At 38.5% G+C, this 18,187-nt stretch overlaps 1 protein-coding gene across 1 annotated transcript; it reads left to right on the top strand.

Moving 5' to 3' along the window:
• Positions 1–13,910: 13,910 nt before the first annotated feature.
• LOC134006293 (Fc receptor-like protein 5) lies at positions 13,911–17,649 on the top strand. Its single transcript, XM_062445378.1, has 6 exons — positions 13,911–14,062; positions 15,079–15,125; positions 15,375–15,419; positions 15,732–15,995; positions 16,098–16,343; positions 17,456–17,649. The coding sequence occupies exons 1-6, from the start codon at positions 13,911–13,913 to the stop codon at positions 17,647–17,649; spliced, it is 948 nt and encodes a 315-aa protein (XP_062301362.1).
• Positions 17,650–18,187: the final 538 nt, after the last annotated feature.

The following is an 18,187-nucleotide window of genomic DNA, read 5'->3' as shown; positions in this document are numbered from 1 at the left end:
AATTAAATGTCTTAACTGGCTTTCTTCTTCTTTATCTCAGATGCAGCTCTCCATATCGAACCAAACAGACTGCAGTTCTTTGAATACGAGTCTGTACATTTTCATTGTAACCAGTCTGATGGTTCAACGGAATGGAAAATTGCACATAAGGTCAAAAAGGGAATACCCAAATGTGCTAATACTAGCTCATCCTGCAACATTACAAATATTTATCCAGAGGACAGTGGTGAATACTGGTGTGAAGCTGCAGGGGGGAGGAAAAGCAACAGCATCAAGATCACTGTCACTGGTATGTTTACAATACAACAACAAGATTGTTTCATAAATGTATGTTCAAAATTAAATTAATATCATACTTGTTGCTCAGCTGGTTCTGTGATTCTGGAGAGTCCTGCTCTTCCTGTGATGGAGGGAAACAATGTGACTCTGCGTTGTAGAACCAAAACTACTTCTGCCAACCCCCCAGCTGATTTCTATAAAGATGGACTCTTCAACAGGAGCAGCTCTACAGGGGAGATGATCATCAACAGTGTTAAGAAGTGTGATGAAGGACTCTACAAGTGTAACATCTCAGGAGCTGGAGAATCAGCAGAGAGCCAATTGGCTGTCAGAGGTGAGACACTGAAGGACTTTGACTAAAATTTAGGCTTAAACAAAGCATAATGATTTTTTAAATCAATTTGCCAACAGCTTTAGTTGCTTTCTCTTTATTTTTTATTTTTAAAACAAATTATATGGTCTTATATTGTTTCTTAAAGAGGACATATTCTGTGCATTTCCAAGTCTTTGTCTATATTTTGGGGCTCTAATTGAATTTCTCTGCATGATTTTCAGTTAAGAACTCCTTATTAAACCTAACTCCCCCGACTCTGTTCTGATTGGTCAGCTTCGGTAATATTCCTCAAGCTCTATACGTACACAATGTATAGCAGCAGGATTACTCCTCCTCTTCGTATTCTTTACTCAAAATATAAGCATTTCAAATCCATCCATACACATTGGAGTTGAATCAGATCTGAAATATGCAAGTTGACAGCACATGGAAACACCCTAGCAATAAAAGTTGTGGAGTGACAACCATTTGTAGCCATGTGTGAACAATCTTATGTCAGTTCAAGAAGAAAGTAGAAGAGACTTTGCCATGGATGTATAAAGAGAACTGGGTATAATGTTGGGGCCACGTTCCTTCATATGTAAATTGCTCAGTGTTGCATGAAGCCAAAAAAGTTTGACTTCCATGTATAAAAATGATGCACATCTTCCAGATCATTAGGCCGAAACTGGCTAATTCTGGTTTATCCATCTGGCTAATTTGGATGGAGATAAAACAATTCAATTGGACGGCTCCTCAAGATTTTCCAGTCCTGATTAGACTGAATGGCTTAAATTTTGATAGTGATATGAGTCATTCCATCGGGGTTGTGCAATACAAGAACATTGTATCTGCTGCTTTCATAGTCTATGAGAAATAGCATCATGTGATTTAGTAATTACAGACTTTGGCCACTCTGTTAAATTGTCTTCAAAGTCTGGCACTATTCCTGGGGGTTGAACTTTCCAAGTTGTGTATTCAAAGCAACTGAAGCCCTCACTTTTGACATGCAGGTGTCATTTTTACATCCCAGACAGCATACAAAAATGGGCCACTTCAGGCATTGATGTAGCACTGCTAGCCTTTTTATGACCTAGACAAAATGGACGTGAGCCCAAGATGGCCCACATGTAAAATAACAAAATATTATATAGTCCTCTCTGGCATGCAGGTTTTGGATGTTGGCCACTTCTGGTTTAACTCGTTTTTCTTGGTTGACATACAGCATTGCTTAGGCTTGCTTGTGGCCCAGATCTGGGAAATAATTGAACTGCGCAAGTGCCATCATGCCACGTCAATGTTGCTGTCTGGGATATGATCGTCTTAAGTTTGAAAACTTTGACCATCTTTAACATTCACCATTATCGCAGTATAAAAATCACAAAATGCACGATATGTTCTCTTTAAGGTCTGCCAATATGCTGGAATGTAGAACCAGTACAATAAAATGCAAACTAACTAGACATATTATCCAGCTGCCAAAAAGTGTCTCTCTTTAGATTGCTAAACAATTCACCAACAATTTATTCCATTTAGTTATTGTTTCAGAATGATGATAAAACAGAATAGATCATATTTAAGTACCATTGGCTCATGCAGATCATTTCTGTCATCTTTGTAGACCATCATGAGGCGACTTGTCGGGGCGGCTGTGGCTCAGGAGGTAGAGCGGTCGTAGAGCGGTCGTCCACCAATTGGAAGATTGGCGGTTCGATTCCCGGCTCCTCCAGTCCACATGTCGATGTGTCCTTGGGCAAGACACTTAACCCCAAATTGCTCCCGTTGCTGTGCCAACGGTGTATGAATGTGTATGAATGATTAGCTTCCCCTGATGTGCAGGTTGGCACCCTGCGTGGTAGCTCCTGCCATCAGTGTATGAATGTGTGTGAATGGGGTGAATGAAATGTATTTTAAAGCGCTTTGAGTGGTCGAAAAGACTAGAAAGGCGCTATATATGTACAGGCCATTTACCATTTACCATTTACTTGTCCATCCTCAGATCCCTGCTCTGATGTTTACCCCCTGACAACAGTGTTGGCCTTAAAGGTGGTGCTGCTGCTGCTGTTAGGACTGCTTCACCGTCGGAAAATCAGAGGTACAAAAAATAACTGCCAAACTAAAGAGAAGGATGAAGTGAATGACAAAGAAGACTCAGTGTTCTAAAAGCTAGTTTGGTCTCAATGATATTAAATTGAAAGTTCAGTCTGCTTTCTTCATCTGTGCATGTTTTATGATCTGTGTTGTTTTATATGTATGCATTTGATCTAATGTCCCATTTTTATATGGTTCATACTGTACTTAGACACAGTCACACTGCATGAAAATCCACGTTGACCAAGACTGTGATAAACACACTCATTTTAAATACAGTATGTTTGACAAGATGGTGGTAACAACATCTCCTACTGCTCTAACGTGTATTTTTCATTCATTGATTGATGTTGTACCTTATTTTCTAAGGGTCTAAAAGCATTTTGTGCTGTGAGATTCTCAGAAGTCAAACAAAGACAGCTGTAGTCTTTCAAAACCAACCTGCTCAACTCTGACAAACCCTTTGCAGAATAACCACAGCAGCTCTACATCTCTATGAATAGACTCTGTGTGTGTCTGTGTCTATTTAAATGTGCTGTATGTATAATAGATCAATATGCTTTAAATTCGCCTCGAAGTGTCAAGTTTCATTTTCTGCTTGTTTCTACTACTACTACCAAAAATATGTAATGGACTCGTAACTGTCACAACTGATTTATTACCTTATTGTTTATAATATTGAGAGAGGAATATTTTTAAAATATTATTTCATGTTCTTAATGTAAATAAAAGACCAATACCAGTCACATTTATGTCTATTTTCTTTACTTAACACTTTTTATGAAATATGTTCTTTCTATAGCATTTATGTTTGGGAAACATGTTTAAGATGTACAGTGAATGATGCACTGCAGATGGCAGAGTAGGACTTGTGATATAAATTAGTTGTACTGTTTAATCACTCTGTAGAAAGAGGAAGAATGTTTAGAGGAGACCAAAAAAAGAAAGAAAGAAGAAATCTTAATATTGTTTGTTATGGCCTGCTAAAGAGCATAACAAAAACAAGGAGAAAACAGAGATGGTAGAACAAACTTGACAAAGGATGAATGAGAAGTCATATCACATGTCTATGTCCCTGGGCTTTCTTTGCTTTTTCTAGTCAGTTACATGGTTTAGCAAACACTTAATGACAACAGGATGGAAGTACATATAAGGCATGTAGCAGGACAGACAGACACAGAGTTCAAAAAGGGGTCACCTAGGTGCGTTGGCTTAGACAGGACAAAAGCTGCAGCTGTGTGGAGGCTTCCCTTCTACAGTTAAGATTAAGAAGGGAGGACAGTGCACAGAGTGGAATCTCAAGCTTCAAAATATCTTTCACAAATCTTCCCTTAGCAACATTATTCATTATTCATTCATTTTCCATCAGCCATTAAGGCTATCACTTTTTGTTTTGTTTTTGACCATTTCATTCAAATGTGAGGTGAATGCTATCACACTAGACTAAGATGGTAAACATTACACCAGCTAAATGCCAGCATGTTAACATTGTCAGTGTACGAATGTTAGCATGCTTAAGTTAGCATTTATCTCACATCACCACTGTCTAAGTACAGCTTAAAAGAGCTGCTAGCTCTTAAGTCTTGTTTAAACCTTGCTGTTACCGAGAAAAAATTACTTTCATATGTTAATTGACACAAAGTTCTTTTCTTAACTGAGTTTGCTTTGTTCTTTGACTCCACCCACTGATTAAACTCAACCACTGAGTCTATTTCTACAACAAGAGCAGCTCCGCCTCTCAAAAAGTTAAAAAAAACTTACAGCAGAAATAGGCCTGACAGGAAGAGACTGTTTCCCGCCAACAATACACCTCAGTCTGATGGTAACACAGTCTGATGGTCACACAGTCCGCAGCAAGACAACATGGAGGGCACAGCTCTCTGCATCAGACTGTGTGAGTACTGAATTTGTCTCCCTTTCATTTGACTATTTTGAATAATCAAAAGGATAAAAAAAAGTTGTTTGAAGATTCATGTAGAAAAACACTGAAGAATGTATGTATCTGTACCGGTTATAGTGAATTAATTTGAGTTTTTAGACAAACTGACCATCAAAAGTAGTTATAGACCTAACAGTAACATTTTGTGCTTTAATTTAGCTTTGTGTTGAGCTGATATTTGGAGATCACAAAAAATCATACATTTCCAACATTAAAGATTTTAGCATCTCAATGTAGCAGAAACAATACAAAGTATATTGATGCTATCAATAAAAGTGTCTGTATGATGTTGTCTCGGTCTCTTCTATTTTGTCTCATCAGTGGTGACTGTGTTGACCCTGCCTTGTTCATATGCTCAGAAAGATGGTAAGTACGACTTAGTTCCTCATTGATCTGAATATTATTTACCATTTTAAACAATACATTTAGCTGAGAAGTCTTTTTAATGTGTTTCTTATTATGCACAGATATAATAATTTTGTTATATGATCATTTTAGAAGCAGATAATATTCAATTATATGCAGTTCATGCTCATGTTTCAGTAGTTTTGAATGAATTAAATGTCTTAACTGGCTTTCTTCTTCTTTATCTCAGATCCAGCTCTCCATATCGAACCAAACAGACTGCAGTTCTTTGAATATGAGTCTGTAAATTTTCATTGTAACAAGTCTGATGGTTCAACGGAATGGAAAATTGCACATACGGTCAAAAAGGAAATACCCAAATGTGCTAATACTAGCTCATCCTGCAACATTAAAAATATGTATCCAGACGACAGTGGTGAATACTGGTGTCAAGCTGCAGGGGGGAGGAAAAGCAACAGCATCAACATCACTGTCACTGGTATGTTTACAATACAACAAGAATATTTCATAAATGTATGTTCAAAATTAAATTAATATCATACTTGTTGCTCAGCTGGTTCTGTGATTCTGGAGAGTCCTGTTCTTCCTGTGATGGAGGGAAATAATGTGACCCTGCGCTGTAGAAACAAAACCACTTCTACCAACCCCACAGCTGATTTCTATAAAGATGGACTCTTCATCAGGAACAGCTCTACAGGGGAGATGATCATCTACAGTGTTAAGAAGTGTGATGAAGGACTCTACAAGTGTAACATCTCAGGAGCTGGAGAATCAGCAGAGAGCCAATTGGCTGTCAGAGGTGAGACACTGAAGGACTTTGACTAAAATTTAGGCTTAAACAAAGCATAATGATTTTTTAAATCAATTTGCCAACAGCTTTAGTTGCTTTCTCTTTATTTTTTATTTTTAAAACAAATTATATGGTCTTATATTGTTTCTTAAAGAGGACATATTCTGTGCATTTCCAAGTCTTTGTCTATATTTTGGGGCTCTAATTGAATTTCTCTGCATGATTTTCAGTTAAGAACTCCTTATTAAACCTAACTCCCCCGACTCTGTTCTGATTGGTCAGCTTCGGTAATATTCCTCAAGCTCTATACGTACACAATGTATAGCAGCAGGATTACTCCTCCTCTTCGTATTCTTTACTCAAAATATAAGCATTTCAAATCCATCCATACACATTGGAGTTGAATCAGATCTGAAATATGCAAGTTGACAGCACATGGAAACACCCTAGCAATAAAAGTTGTGGAGTGACAACCATTTGTAGCCATGTGTGAACAATCTTATGTCAGTTCAAGAAGAAAGTAGAAGAGACTTTGCCATGGATGTATAAAGAGAACTGGGTATAATGTTGGGGCCACATTCCTTCATATGTAAATTGCTCAGTGTTGCATGAAGCAGAAAAAAGTTTGACTTCCATGTATAAAAATGATGCACATCTTCCAGATCATTAGGCCGAAACTGGCTAATTCTGGTTTATCCATCTGGCTAATTTGGATGGAGATAAAACAATTCAATTGGACGGCTCCTCAAGATTTTCCAGTCCTGATTAGACTGAATGGCTTAAATTTTGATAGTGATATGAGTCATTCCATCGGGGTTGTGCAATACAAGAACATTGTATCTGCTGCTTTCATAGTCTATGAGAAATAGCATCATGTGATGTAGTAATTACAGAGTTGGACCCCTCTGTTAAATTGGCTTCAAAGTCTGGCGCTATTGGTGGGAGTTGAACTTTGCAAGTTGAGTATTCAAAGCAACTGAAGCTCTTGCTTTTGACATGCAGGTGTAATTTTTACATCCCAGACAGCATACAAAAATGGGCCACTTCAGGCATTGATGTAGCACTGCTAGCCTTTTTATGACCTAGACAAAATGGACGTGAGCCTAAGATGGCCCACATGTAAAATAACAAAATATTATATAGTCCTCTCTGGCATGCAGGTTTTGGATGTTGGCCACTTTTGGTTTAACTAGTTTGTCTTGGTTGAAATACAGCATCGCTTAGGCTTGCTTGTGGCCAAGATCTGGGAAATAATTGTAATAATGCCCATCATGCCACGTCAATGTTGCTGTCTGGGATATCATCATCTTAAGTTTGAAACTTTGACCATTTTTAACATTCACCATTATCACAGTATAAAAATCATAAAATGCACGATATGTCCTCTTTAAGGTCTGCCAATATGCTGGAATGTAGAACCAGTACAATAAAATGCAAACTAACCAGACATGTTATGCAGACTAACTAGACATATTATCTAGCTGCCAAAAATTGTACCCCTCTTTAGATTGCTAAACAATTCACCAACATTTATTCCATTAAATTATTGTTTCAGAATGATGATAAAACAGAATAGATCATATTTAAGTACCACTGGCTCATGCAGATCATTTCTGTCATCTTTGTAGACCATCATGAGGCGACTTGTCCATCCTCAGATCACTGCTCTCATGTTTACCCCCTGACAACAGTGTTGGCCTTAAAGGTGGTGCTGCTGCTGCTGTTAGGACTGCTTCACCGTCGGAAAATCAGAGGTACAAAAAATAACTGCCAAACTAAAGAGAAGGATGAAGTGAATGACAAAGAAGACTCAGTGTTCTAAAAGCTAGTTTGGTCTCAATGATATTAAATTGAAAGTTCAGTCTGCTTTCTTCATCTGTGCATGTTTTATGATCTGTGTTGTTTTATATGTATGCATTTGATCTAATGTCCCATTTTTATATGGTTCATACTGTACTTAGACACAGTCACACTGCATGAAAATCCACGTTGACCAACGTTGCTTACACTCACCTATCAGTCAAAATGTAGGTCGCTTTTATAGGATTGTGTGTTCAATAAATTTGAGAGTTTGAAGTTAGATAGGACTCTGTGTTGACAAAACCTGTGGATGCATATTTCAACAACAAATTAGCATTTTTTTAGGGCAAAGTAAGATTTTTTATTCACCTTCAACTCAAAATTTGGTCACAGTTTGGCATTGTGGGTGGACTTGTCTGCTCAGAAATTGCTACTGGAAGCTCAGCAAGGACATGTTCATTATTTGTACACTAGTAATGGCCAAAATACCCATACATAAAATGCATGCTCTATCCTTTAAAGTCATCCAAAACAGACACCAGACACAGCTGCAATATCCCTCTCTTTTGTTGAACTGTATGAATACATTTTCTAATATCTATTTTGTTGCTGCATCACTAGGGGTTTAACATATATTCCCCAATTTGAGTACCTCTTACCAAGCTAATTTAACATCATAAATTGATCGTTCTCCTCTTTCACCAGGTCATGCATACCAGTTTATTATTTTCTTTAATTATATATCTTTTTTTCTTATTTGTCAACTGATGCTATCATTTTTTCTTTTCCTTACTGCTGCATTACTCTACTTGTCCACACTGACACTCGGAACAGGCTCAGCTCGGCATCAAAGAGGTGAGGGCATAAACCATGCATATATAGTATACAATCATAGATGTATGTGTATATATGTACATATATAGTATACAATATAAGTACATATTTTCTTGACCTCTTGACCTCTTGAACTGCACTGTTTGTAAATGGTGAGTCATTTGTGGTATCAAAAAGGAAATGCCCTATCTATTTGTGTCTAGATTATGTAATTTACAGTTTGATTGCTCTAATAATGTTTATTCAGATATTTATTAATGTGAGACTGAACCTTGGCCTCTGTGTAGAAAACTAAAATTGGAAAAAGTTGCTGGTGGGATGTAACAGTGTCCATACGACTAGTGGAACCAGTAACATAGTGATAGTGGTTGGACAACTGAACGAGCCATGGCATTCAGATGAAGCTGCCTATCAAGCTAGTTGGCCAATAGCTGATATAACATAGATATAAGATCAGGCAAGCTGCTGAGTATCACAATAACAGGATTTAAATGCAGCTAAAGGGTAAGTTAGGTTAGGGTTAGAGGATAGTGTTGCTTGTAATGAGGCCCAGTGTACTTATGACCGCACAGCCTGATTCCCACTACAGGACGTCCTTAACATGAACTCTGGGGTTCCAGGGGAATCCTTACCCAACTTTTCGCATATTTTACTATATAATGATAACTAACTGTGCCTGTATTTGTTTACCTTCAGTATCTGCTTTTTTCCAGTCACTGTAGAATACAGTGCAGCTGACGCAGACCAACCGGCACATGCTTCTGCAACAAATACCAGGAATAGGGAAGGTACATCAGTGTTTTTGTCTTCCATTACTAGTGTGATACATGTGTAGGTGCTGGTGAAACTTTGAGCTTCCTTGACTCACACAACACAAGAAACCACAGAGAAAACAAGGCTGAAGGGCCCCTCAGAAGTGAATGTAGAGGTTATGAGTAGGGTTTATAAAGCACAAGACGCTAACTTTTGGATATACTATTATTTATAATACCCAATCAACACATTAAAACATATTTCTGTATCATGAAACATTTGTTTTGATCTCAAACTCTTTATGGATCAAGCTTAGATTTGTTAAATTTGTGTGCCATATGCATAATAATGATTTTAAAAAATGAAAAAGTACACCTACTGATAAAATCAGTCAAAGTAAAGCAAAAAATGTGGACCAATAATTGAGTCCTGGGCTTTACCCCAGCAGAACTCCCAACACTTTTAGAGAGACACAAAGAAAAGCATTGATGACAACAAACAGATATTCTAACTCATCCTTTAGTTGATCAAGAGCATCATCAGTAATGTTGATATATTTGTTTATCAGCTGTTTTACACTCTCCCTCCTGCAGATGGGGATGAATCTGCTTACGACACCTTCGGACTGGATGAGACTGAACAACTGGGTAAGACTAAATTATAGTGGGTGGTGGTATATGTACTACAGAAGCTGGATTGGATATCATCTCTGCCAAAACATTTTTAAAAAAGGAAGCTTGTTCGTAAGTGGTTCAAATTGTCAATTTGCTAAGTAGAGACAGGATCTACTACATAACATCCACAATTTTAGCACCAGGTCGGCAGCGCCAGGTTATACATCGTCACAGCCCAGTGACACACATGTCCACCAGCTGATTCTGAGGGAGTGACAAGATAGAAACAAAGAAAAGCATTGAAGGGAACAAATAGATATATTTAGCTGATTTCCAATTTTGTCTCACCTTCAGATGAAGAGGAACTCTCACCTGGGTCTGGAGCTGTTTACTACGTCTTGGGCCTGAATGAGACTCAACAACTGGGTGAGACTTAAAGGGGATCTCCACTACTTTTCGGTGTGTGTTTTTAGATGTATTTGTGTCTCCAGAGGGAGCTGAAAGTGTAAGAATCTGGGTGTGAAGTTAACAGATCTCTGTAGACCACCCCTAATCTCAACTTCAGGATAGCAGCTCCAGCTACATTTGCTACTACCAGCTTAACAAACCCAGAACTGTCAACAGTTGAGTTGCAGTGTGGGTAACGTATATTATATTTTTAATACTCATCTATATATTTTATATAATTTATGTACATTGTGTATGTCTTACAGGTCGTTGAGAGCAGAGACACTCACTGAAAAGGGGGTTACACTTTTCTAAAAAAAAAAAAAAAAAAGTTCCAACAGTAACAGAAGAACTAAGCTACATTTATATAATAAAAACAGCACTGCTTTTTCAATTGAGACAGTGCAATCTGCTTTATGTTATGTACCTTGATAGGCATTGTTTAAAGTTTATGGGTAGTTTGAATCATTTCTAAAATGGAGTTATGTGCTTCCATCTTGAAGTCTTTCTTTGAGCCCTTCATCTAGTTCACGTCATCAGTGTTTATTTTTAAAAAAGCTTTCAGTTTCTTACATGCAACACTTAAACCGCTGGCCTCTCTGTTCTTCCTGTTCACACGGTAAAAAGCTGCCTACAAGAATAGACCTGCTGAAAAGCTGCAGCAGCTCCGATCACACACTGAGTTCACAGTTAGCAGTTTAATAATCCTGTGATCACAGTGTTTTATTAAATTCTAAAGACTGTTAATGAGAAGATGTACAATATGCAACTACAGTGCATATATGGCATTGTTGTACTCGTCCTAATGTCACATTTATATTTTTGTCTTTGTTCTGCAGCTTTTTCTTTGAGGTGATTGATCTGAACCTGCCTTTAAACAGTGTAGTCACACAACACTGCAGTGTGTGCAAAGATTTAGATGTGATTAATTTATAAAAAGGAACGTTGGAACATTTGAAAGTGACTAAGCACACGGCACTGAAGAGTTCTCTCAGAGCTGATTGTCTTACTGTAAAACTTGTTCATCTGCCCTCTTCCTTCCCTAGGCCAAAGTCACAACTGGAAAAAAAATGTAACCCACTAATGTAAATATTCAGCCACAACATGTTAACAGTAAATAATGATCAACTGCCATTTAAAGTTTTAATGTCAGGATAGTAAGAGTCACTGGTGGAGATGGAGAAAACCATGTACTTGGTCTTTTCTGCATTTTAAACTAGTTTGTGATCATTTCTTATCATTCCTTAATGCTACTTCATCTAGTAAAGCCAATCAAATACATGTTAGTGCACATTCCTGCTAGATTACACTGGAACATGATCAGAATAGTAGTTTTGCTATGTATTGCATTTTCTCGCCTGCTGGCCAAGGCACAAGTACCAGTTGTTGATGCCGTTAGGAATTGACAGAAAAGTTTAAGATTATGAAAGTTACTCAGATGAAACAATTGGTCGGTCAGGTTTATAAACTGCTACATCTAAAACTTCATCATCCTGCAAGGTGCAGTCAAATATGTGCAGGTTTGTCTTCCTGGCAGATGACTTTGACACTGTTTACCTTGCAGTCAGTGTTTGTCACTTTGATGGTTTGAGAGTTGCAACTAACAGTTGATGTCATTATAGATTCATCTTTTTTTGATTGATGAAAAATGAATCAAAGAACACACAACTACAGGAGAAACCTTCTGAACAACTCATCAGATTAACATAATTTATTTTGTTTTGTTTTTCAAAAGCACCAGGCACATCCAGCTCCACAGTGACACTAGCTCCCTCTGCAGGTACCAAGCCACTTATAACTTTTACGAAACAATCAGTTAGGCAACACTGATGATAATACTGTTCTCCATAATCACTTTGCTCTATATTTTTTTATAGAGGAGACTAATGTGTCAAAGTATATAATTTTTCCCATTTTTTTTTATCTCCACAGGTCACTGAGAGCAAAGAGACCTGACTGAAGCAGGGAGGAAAGATTACTACTGTCATAAAACCACAGTCAGGACTGAAGCATTCATTTACTGTATTTCTGCTTTTCAATAAATTTCTACCTTTCACTCTCTTTTGACTGAAATATTTCATTTGATTACATTTATAATCACAACTGCTGCTGAGCAATGCTCATGATTATCCAGTGTTTTATGGAGGGGATGGGTTTTATTGTCATGGATCTTGAGGAATTTTGTTTTAATTCTGTCCTCAGTCACCTCCTCAAGAGTGCTTAGTTTCAGACCAACCACAGACTTGGCCTTCTGTATCAGTTTGTTCAGCCTATTGGCATCTTTTTTCTTAACATCGACAAACCAAAAACTCCTGTCTACTCACATGTAAGTGGAACTGTCAAACCAAAGTTAACAGTGGAGTAAGTGACAGAGAAGACTGAGTGCACTAAAAGACAGTTTACTCCCAAAGATATTAAACATCCCTTCATGCTTCATGGTCCCCTGGTTCATCTGTGTAAGTTTGATCAATTTAATGTTAAAATTTAGCTGATTTATATACAGTTAATATTTGCTTCCACACAGTTATGCAGTTATACTGCATGAAAAAAATCAACTTTGACTATTATAAACATTAACAAATTGTTTTATAATATTTATAATTGAAATAATCCTAACCCATTCATAACATTTATGTTTGGGGTAATATGTTTATGATGTACAGTGAATGATGCACAGCAGGTGGCAGACTAGGACTTGTAATGAATGAGTTAAAATGTATATATACACACACACTCTATGCAAAGAGAATGAGCATTTAGAGAGGGTCATAAAAGAGACAAAATATTAATGTACCTTTATTTTGTATAGTGCCTTTCACGAAACCCAAGGTCGCTTCACAATAACAATAAACACAGACAAAAACACACATTTAGCTGGCAAAAGCCTCCAGGAACAAGTGCCTTTTCAACATTGATTTAAAAGAGTCCGAAGTTGATGCTTGGCGAATGTCCTGAGGGAGCAAGTTCCAAAGTGTAGGAACTGCCACACTAAAGGCCCTGCTCCCAATGGTTTGCCTTCTGGTGCAGGGAATGGACAGGAGGCCCAAGTCAGCAGAGCGCAAGTCCTGTAAAGGGTGGTAAACATGGAGGTCCCTTAAGTACTGGGGTGCAAGGGTATGAAGAGATCCTCCGGAGCCGGGGTTGCTGCACGCCAGCAGGAACAGGAGCAGGGGGTAGCTGGACGTCTGTTGCACGTCTGTCGCGAAAAGACGTGGCAGGGCCTGCGGCACTGGCTGGCCAACCAGGCAGTGAGGCATCTGGGACTGAGGCTCAGGCTGGGGCTTGACCTGGTAGCGTGGTATCTGGGGCTGAAGCACTGGCTGAGGCTTAATCGGGTAGTGAGGCAGCTGGGTTCTGGCTCTGGTCCCCTTCATTAGGCTCCGAAGTCCTCCCCGAGCCAGGCGGGTTCCCCAGAATGGGTTCTTGTCCGCTGGATCCATAATTGGTCCGAGTCTTCTGTCTAGGCAGCTCACTGGTGTGAGGTTGTGCGCTGGGTCCATGGCTGGCCAGATCAAACTGTAACGGGTGGAGGTGGTAGGACCCAATTGCAGCGCAGAACACCAGTGAGTAGTTTTAAATTATCTTTATTATAGTCCGCAAGGTAACAGGAACAGGTATAGACAGAATGTGTAGGGCAACAGGAAGGGCTCAGGGTCACCTAAGACAGAGTTGGCAGCAGGTAAGATGCCAGTAGCACTCATGGACATAAGGTTGACTAAGCTGGAAGTTCTGGGCTCTCCTGACATGATCGAAGCCGGAGAACGCCACACAGCCACAGTCAAACAGGAACAGGTGATACTCGAGGTCAGGGACAGAAGGCTGGTGGGTTCACCGGGGTAGACATGAGGAGAGGAGGTCAAAAGCAAGCAAGGTCGAAACCAGGGAATCAGTCCGTGAATAAATGCTGGAAGGTCTGGCATGTAGAAATTGCAAATGACAATCTGGCAAAGAGTGAGTGGACAACAGGAGTATATATACTGGCTTGATTACAGATGGGATGCAGCTGGGAGTCCAGGTGATTACTGATGAAGCCCAGGTGAACAGAGTTAATTGATGAGGTGGATGTGGCTGATTAGCAGGAGTAGAGCAGGGGTGTGGTGAATGGAATTTTACCAGCAGCAGCAGAAGAGCAGAACCGACTGTGACAAAGATATTGATATTTATCGTTCAGAGGGAAAGCTCTTGAGCTACCTAGAGATTAAAACTGATGCGTGATCCAACAACTACAGGGTGGATTGCTATGAAATTTAGTACAAACATCCATGTTCTGATTAATGATTTATCCACCTGCAGCTTAGACAGGACAGCTGCAGCTGTGTGGAGGCCTCCCTTCTACAGTTAAGATAAGGAAGGGAGGGCAGTGCACAGAGTGGCATCTCAAGCTTCAAAATATCTTCTACAAATCTTCTCTTAGCAACATTATTCATTTTTCATCAGCCATTAGGGCATTCGTTCAAATGTGGGGTGAATGCTAACACACTAAACTAAGATGGTAAACATTACACCTGCTAAATACCAGCATGTTACCATTGTCAGTGTAAGAATGTCAGCATGCTTAAGTTAGCATTTATCTCACTGTGTCTAAATACAGCTTCACAGAGCTGCTAGCTCTTAAGTGTTGTTTAAACCTCGCTGCTGCCGAGAAAACTTTTACTTTGTGTATTTTGACAAGAGGTTCTTTTCTTAACTAAGTTTGCTGTGTTTGTTGACTCCACCCACTGATTTAACTCAACCACCGAGTCTATTTGAACAATAAGAGTAGCTCCGCCTCTCAAAAAGTGAACGTATACAAAATTACAGTAGAAATAGGCCTGACAGGAAGAGACTGTTTCTCAGTCTGATGTTCACACAGTCCGCAGCAAGACAACATGGAGGTCACAGCTCTCTGCATTAGATTGTGTGAGTACTGAATTTGTCTCCCTTTCCTGTGACTATTATGAATAAACAAACGGATAAAGAATTTATTTGAAGTTTCACGTAGACTGACATTTTGGTGAGATTTTAGCATCTCAGTAATGTATTTCACAGTGTCCTTACAGTGGTCATGTATCATAATTTAAACAATAGAGCTGAAATAATACAAAATATATTGATGCTATCAATAAAAGTGTCTGTATGATGTTGAGCTCTATTGCTTTTCTTCATCAGTGGTGACTGTGTTGAGCCTGCTGTGTTCATATGCTCAGAAAAATGGTAAGTACCAATTAGTTTCTTATTGATATGAATATTATTTACCATTTTGAACAATATATTTTGCTGAGAAGTGTTTGTGGTCAGTTATTTAGGAAAAGTAAGAACCCTTTTGATAAAAAAAAAAGAAAAAAAAAAGTTTGTTTAATCATCGCAGGAATCTTTATCCTTTTCCATGCACATATATAATATTTTTGTGGTTTTATCATTTTAGAAACATATTATATTAACTTAAAACCAGTTCATGTTCATGTTTAGGTCGTTTTGAATGGGGCAAATGTCTTAATCGACTCTCTTTCCTCTTCTTTGTCTCAGATGCAGCTCTCAGTATCAAACCAAACAGACTGCAGTTCTTTGAATATGAGCCTGTAAATTTTCATTGTGAGGGGTTTGATGGTTCAACTGGATGGAAAATTGTACATTGGTTCAAAAGGGAAATACCCAATTGTGATACTCATATGGTGGAATCAATCGGCTTAAACTGCAGCATTAAAAATGTTTATTCAGAGGACAGTGGTGAATACTGGTGTGAATCTGCAAGCGGGAGAAGAAGCAACAGCATCAACATCACAGTCATAAGTATGTTTATAACACAACAATGATATTTTTCATATGTATTTATATTCATATATATTCATGTATGTTCAACATGAGATTAATATCAACCACTTGTTGCCTTAGCCAGTTCTGTGATTCTGGAGAGTCCTGCTCTTCCTGTGATGGAGGGAAATCCTGTGATTCTGCGATGTAGAAGCAAAACTACTTCTGCTAACCCCACAGCTGATTTCTATAAAGATGGACTTTTCATCAGGAGCAGCTCTATGGGAGAGATGATCATCTACAGTGTTTCCAAATCTGATGAAGGACTCTACAAGTGTAACATATCAGGAGCTGGAGGATCAGCAGAGAGCTGGATGGCTATAAGAGGTGAAACACTGAAGGACTTTAACGCAAATAAAAAAATCTATTTTTCTTTTAGAATTGTTTTTCAGTTAGGTTTTAAAACAACAAATAATTTGATCTTGTATTCATTCTTGAAGAGGACATATTCTGTACATTTCCAGGTCTTTATTTATATTTTAGGGCTCTTTTGGAAAATCTCTGCATGATTCACAGTTCAAAACTCTTTTTGTAGCCCTTCAATTCAGCCTCTGTCTGAAACAGTTCATTTTAGCTCCTGTCTCTTTAAGACCCTCTTCCACATGAACACGTATCCACTGATTTACAGATATATCTTTCACAATGTAAGTTGACACAAAAAAGTCTTTTTGGGCCCAATAGCATCACATGACATTGTAATTACACAGTTTGGCCACTATGTCAAATTGGCCAAAAAGACCGGCATTGTTCGTAGGAGTTGAACTTTGCAAGTGGACTATCCAAAGTAATTGAAGCCATTGGTTTTGACTTGCAGGTGCCATTTTTACATCCCAGATAGCAAACGGAAATGGAGCACTACTAGCCTTCTTATGGCCCAGACAAAATAGATGTGAGCCTAAAATGCCCCACATGTAAAATAACAAACAAAGGCCTTCTTTGGTAAAGATGCAGTAATCTCTGGTATGTGGGTTCTGGATGTGGGCCAGGTTCTGGGACACAGAAGTGGACTGTCAAAGTGCCATCATTCTGTGTGGGCCGTGGGCCATGTTGGAAAGTGCCCAGAGTGTGGGGTGTGGGTTGGACCTCGGCCACAGCAATTTTGTGACCTGGTATACGTTCATCTCAAGTTTTGAAGCTTTGACCATCTTGAACATTCGCCATTATCACAGTATAAAAATAACATAAAAATCACAAAAATCAATCACATGTCCTCTTTACAGTCAACCAATTTGCTAGTATGTAGGACCAGTACAATAAAATGCAGTTTGGTAACTAACTAGACATATTATCCAGCTGCCAAAAAGTGTTTCTAAACGATTGCTAAACAATTCACCAAAAATGTATTCCATTTAGTTATTGTTTCAGAATGATGATAAAAACAGAATAGATCATATTTAAGTACCACTGGCTCATGCAGATCATTTCTGTCATCTTGGTAGACCTTCATGAGGCGACTCGTCCATCCTCAGATCCCTGCTCTCATGTTTACCTCCTGACAACAGTGTTGGCCTACAAGGTGGTGCTGCTGCTGCTGTTAGGACTGCTTCACCGTCGGAAAATCAGAGGTACAAAAAATAACTGCCAAACTAAAGAGAAGGATGAAGTGAATGACAAAGAATACTCACTGTCCTAAAAGCTAGTTTGGTCTCAATGGTATTAAATTGAAAGTTCAGTCTGCTTTGTTCATCTGTGCATGTTTTATGATCTGTGTTTTGTTTTATATGTATGCATTTGATCGACGTCACATTTTTATATGGTTCATACTGTACTTATACACAGTCACACTGCATGAAAATCCACTTTGACTATAACTCTGACAGACACACTCATTTCAAATACAGTATGTTTGACAAGATCGTGGTAACAACATCTCCTACTGCTTTAAGGTGTATTTTTTAATTCATTGATTGACGTTGTACCTTGTTTTCTAAGGGTCTAAAAGCATTTTGTGCTGTGAGATTCTCAGAAGTCAAACAAAGACAGCGTTAGTGTTTCAAAACCACACAATCAACAAACTATTAAGTCTACAATGCGCTCTGAGCTCAACTCTGACAAACCCTCTGCAGAATAACCACAGCAGCTCTACATCTCTATGAATAGACTCTGCATGTGTCTGTCTCTGCGCTGTATGTATCATGGAACAATAAGCTTAAAATTAACCTTTAAGTTTC

The sequence above is a fragment of the Scomber scombrus genome, chromosome 23 (genome assembly GCF_963691925.1).
Source record: "Scomber scombrus chromosome 23, fScoSco1.1, whole genome shotgun sequence".
NCBI lineage: Eukaryota > Metazoa > Chordata > Actinopteri > Scombriformes > Scombridae > Scomber > Scomber scombrus.
This window is presented reverse-complemented; position numbering and strand designations above follow the sequence as displayed.